General features: G+C 42.6%; 1 protein-coding gene across 1 annotated transcript; it reads left to right on the top strand.

The window, feature by feature from the left end:
* Positions 1,286 to 4,096, top strand: LOC8068659 (cytochrome b5). Its single transcript, XM_002439084.2, has 3 exons — positions 1,286 to 1,696; positions 3,427 to 3,493; positions 3,597 to 4,096. The coding sequence occupies exons 1-3, from the start codon at positions 1,301 to 1,303 to the stop codon at positions 3,851 to 3,853; spliced, it is 720 nt and encodes a 239-aa protein (XP_002439129.2). The 5' UTR covers positions 1,286 to 1,300; the 3' UTR covers positions 3,854 to 4,096.

Raw genomic sequence — 4,686 nt, forward strand, 5'->3', positions numbered from 1 at the left:
GCATGGCCGCCACCAGCCAACTGATAGCGCTTCTTCTGTTTCGCCGGCAAGTCAATCGCCGCTAAAATACACTGCTCCTACGTACATGCATGTTGCCCAACTACCGTGCATCTACTACGGGTCCTCTCTCTAGAAGCTTCTTCTACTAATATATTCAGCAGCATTTTGCACGACAAAAAAGACTGCGAAAGCACATTAATTAGAGAGATGCATGCATATGGAACACCACTGTATCTCTTTTGGAGATGTTTCTGTTTTTACTATATTCCACGAGCAACGCACGTCTTTATTATTAATAAATGGTAGTGTGGCCACATTATCTTCTGACGTATATTCATTCATTCGTGTCGACTCAAGCAAGATCTGGATCTGACAAAAGACGAAGATCCAGATTTGGAAAATATAGTTTTTTAATCCCGATTTTCAAGTAATAATAAAAATAATAAAATGGCAAGTATGGCCTTGTTTAGTTCACCCGAAAACCAATTTTCTTTTTCAAAATTCTCCGTCACATCGAATCTTTACGGCACATACATAAAGCATAAAGCTTTAAATATAGATAAAAATAAAAACTAATTACACAGTTACCTGTAAATTATGAGATGCATCTTTTAAGCCTAGTTACTTCATAATTGAATAATGTTTGTTAAATAAAAACAAAAGTGTTACAATGTCAAAATCCAAATTTTTTTTTATCTAAACGGGGCCACCTTTAATGTTCGTACATTCATCCCATGGCGAATGTCAATGCAGCTACTTCCAATCAAGCATTATCAAACTTTAATGTTCGCTATAGTACATTGTACATTACATGTAGAGTACCAATGAGATTGAAACTAGACGTAATCATGGACTTTGCTTACAACACTCTCGCTTAGGGTGTGTTTCCCATGCAGTTCAGATCGGATTCTCTTAGGGCGGAACACCAAAAACGGTTCCAAATCGATAAATAGCAGAACATTTCAGAGGAGACATGTTTCATGCTTTTGTACCGAGGCAGAGAAACAGTGAGAGACGTGTTTCGTGGGGGCTCTGATTATTCTCTTTCATCTCATGTTTATTTTTCCAATTAATTATTTTCAACTGGGTCAACTTAAAATGAGTTGTATTTAAGTTATTCTTTTTATCCCAAAAAAAAACAAACTTCAGAATCTTTTAAAGCATACTTTTATTTATATGATTTTTTATAAAAAAATATTTTTTTCGAATCAGATCTAGCCAAACAATTTTCTAAAGTGATTCAATTTCTTCTCAGAGAATAGTAGTAGAAGAAACAGGAAAAAGAAATCCAAGGCCAGGCATGCTGCACTCGGCCGCTGACAGGTGGGTCCGACGAGGGAGGGGGTTTGGTGTGTTGCGCGGGGTAGGTGGCGAGAGTCGGAGCAGACGAAATTCGGTAGTCGGATCGCATCGGAGTGAAGAAGGCATCGGCGAATTTGTGGCTGGCGGAGGTGGACTCGATTGCGTTCCTGCTCCTGCCGCCGCGGTTTTAAAAGGGAAAATCCCCCCCTCCGTCTCCTCCACCTCGCGCAACCAACTAACCAACCACCTCGCTCGATTCGCCATCGACCTCGATCCAGCCCAGCCAGCCGCCGCCGCCGCAGCAGCAGCAGCAGCCATGTCCAAGGTCTTCACCCTCGAGGACGTCGCCAAGCACAACACCAAGGAGGATTGCTGGCTCATCATCGGCGGCAAGGTATAATACATCTCCTTCTCCCCTTCCCCCCTTCCCCTTCTCTCTACGGTGGGTGGATGGATGGTCGATGTCTCCTGTTCTCTTCCTCGCCCAGCCAGCCATGGCTTAATCTTGGTTGGTTGGTTGATCGGATCTCCCCAGTTCCGATCCAAAGATTAGATTTTTGCGTCTCCTGTTCATCCGACTGGCGGCCTGCGGGCTCTGCTCAATTTTTCCGGTGCTAGGCAGGCTTGTTTTGTGCAAGATGGATTCTTGATTTGTGTATGCTGGCGACGACCCCGCAGATCCGGCGGAGCCCATCGCGATTGGTTGGTCTGGTGCTTGTTTCCCGCGTAGACTCTCGCGCTAGCGCTAGTCTCTGCTCTCGGGGCGGCCGATTCAGAGTCAGACAGCTCCCCCAGTTGTGTCAGCTGATGAATCGCGCTGCTCTGTCTCTGTGGGTGTTTACAGTTCAGTTCCTGAGCACCCATAAACCGAACCGAATCGAATCTGCGTGTTTGCTTCGTATCTGCAAGCAGACCCCCACGTTTAGTTGGTATACTTGGCAATTGCCTGCGCCTTTGTACTTGTGATGTCATCTTCTATGAGTATCCTCATGTCTCGTTGTGACGTGGAAATTCCTTTGTGAAAAGTGCCTTAGTGCGGTCAGCAGTGTATAACTAATCGTTTTACGTCACGGCATCACTGGGAGGGAGTCTGTCTGGGACATTTAAAGCTTGTTTCTTTGCGATAGATATATCACCATGCCCTGTGTCGCTCCATCTTGCTTGCTAGAGGCCATTGAAACATCAGTAACAGCTCCTTGATACAAAATGCATATTACCAGATGTTTTGCCTGCGCCCCTGACAATTCAGTAGCCAGTAATGTTATCGACATCAAATTAAATGTCCACGATTCTGCTTAGTGGGTTTGTAGACTTGCAGTAGGATTAATTTCGAAAGACATTATCTTTCCTCTTGAATGTATTAACTATATCAGTATATCTTGTGTCGCTTCATCTTGTTCGCTAGAGGCAATTGAAACATCAGTAGCAATTCCTTGATAGAAATGTGTATTAAACCTTTAAACCTTTCCAGATGTTTTGCCCCAAAACAATTCAGTAGCTGATAATGTTATCAACTTCGGATTGTCCATTAGTGAGTTCGTAGACTTGTAGTACGTTACTTTCTAAAGTCATTCTCTTTGCTCTAGATATATTCTGCCCTCTTCCAGAAGCTCGTTCTAAATTGTGAATTTTGTTCATCAAGTGCCACAACTGTGTACTGCTAGGGAAAGCAAGCTCCTTACACATCATCTTGAATTTTATCTTCGCTTTGATATAAGCATGTAAATCGATGGAGTAGAATTTTAATCCATGCGGTAGAATTTTCTTAAAGACTGATAAAGTCCAAGTTTAGTACCTGTGTTTCTGACCAATCATATATAACATATAGATGGTTCCTATTGCCTTTTTTCCAAATTGATAGTTTTCTTATCTTCAGATAAGACATGCTACTTAACCTTTATGAAACTTGTTATGTCTGCTTAGCCTTCCTTGGAAACCTGAGGTTTTTCATTTGCATAACATTATTTCACAATGAATGTTGATTATCTCTTATCACTTATTTTTATGGTCCTGCCCCTTTTGCTGATGGGCATTGCACCACCTATGTCATTAATGTTTGTAGAATCTGATTTAATCCTTTTCTCTGAAAGAACCTCACCAGCTCTGTGTTTTGCTGTGGAATAGGTATATGATGTGACGAAGTTTTTGGAAGACCACCCAGGGGGTGATGATGTTCTGTTGTCTTCAACTGGTATGCCTTCTTGTCTTTACATACCAGTAGTACCACTAACCAGTGCCTGACCAAGGTTGTGAAAGATATGCGGTAACATACAATCCATTTGAACCTGATACAGGTAAGGATGCAACTGATGATTTCGAGGATGTCGGGCACAGCAACACTGCCCGTGCAATGATGGATGAGTACTTGGTCGGTGAAATTGACGCATCGACGATCCCTTCTAGGACAAAGTATGTTCCCCCCAAGCAACCGCACTACAACCAGGACAAGACCCCCGAGTTTGTTATCAAGATCCTCCAGTTTTTGGTTCCCCTGGCAATCCTGGGCCTGGCTGTTGCCGTTAGGATGTACACCAAGTCGGAGTCTGCTTAGCTTTGTTGCCCTTGCCCCCCTCGGGATTGTAAGAGTCGAACTTGTCGAATAAGCTAGCAAGAGTTTTGTGAGGTTTTATTACATGTGTAACTTATCATGAAATTCATCGAATGTTCTGAGCTGTTGTGGGTTCTGTGGTCCTTATATGCCCATTTTGTGCGTTAGTGTGATCGGGATGCATCGTACTTAACTAGATTTATTATTTGTCATCTCAGTTGAGCAGGTAACTCTGATTGTTTGAAACTAGCAGCTAGCTGCTGTTCTCTCTTACTTTTGTTGAAGTTGGCTGCTGTCAGTTACAAACCAAAATTGTACTTTGTACAGTCAGTTTTGATTGTCTGAGTTTATTTATCTTGTCTGATGACAAAAATATGACGGTGTCAAGGTCGTCTTGGATCTGGTTAACGGACAAGGGCGGCACCGCATCCGGTTTCTGCGGCACTGGATCACAGATCTGGTTGCTGTTGCGGGCGTTGAAGAGCGGCAGTGGCGAGCACGGAGGGGAACCTTTCAAGTACAAGTACAATTGTAGTATCTAAAGTTAAGCACAACTCAGGCCTTGTTTAGTTTATGAGGTGTACTTGGTACTTTCGTTTGTATTTAATAATTATTGACTAATTATGCTAAAAAATTTTATCTCATAAATTACAGAAGTTAATTACTGATGTTAGTTCGCATGGCATTTTTAGACTTAACTCAGGCTGTGATATGGTGACTAGATGCAGATGCCACGTTGATATGGTGACTAGATGCAGATGCCTGAGTTAAGTTCAGGCTGTGATATGGCTATGCCACGTTGATATTACAGAGCAACAAATTTGGTGACTACCTCT

Source organism: Sorghum bicolor, chromosome 9 (genome assembly GCF_000003195.3).
Source record: "Sorghum bicolor cultivar BTx623 chromosome 9, Sorghum_bicolor_NCBIv3, whole genome shotgun sequence".
Classification (NCBI taxonomy): domain Eukaryota; kingdom Viridiplantae; phylum Streptophyta; class Magnoliopsida; order Poales; family Poaceae; genus Sorghum; species Sorghum bicolor.

Coding starts and splice junctions, on each gene's coding strand:
- LOC8068659 (XM_002439084.2), top strand. CDS start 1,301: ATGCTGCACTCGGCCGCTGACAGGTGGGTCCGACGAGGGAGGGGGTTT. Junction 1,697..3,426: donor GGCTCATCATCGGCGGCAAG/GTATAATACATC, acceptor GCTGTGGAATAG/GTATATGATGTGACGAAGTT. Junction 3,494..3,596: donor TGTTCTGTTGTCTTCAACTG/GTATGCCTTCTT, acceptor AACCTGATACAG/GTAAGGATGCAACTGATGAT.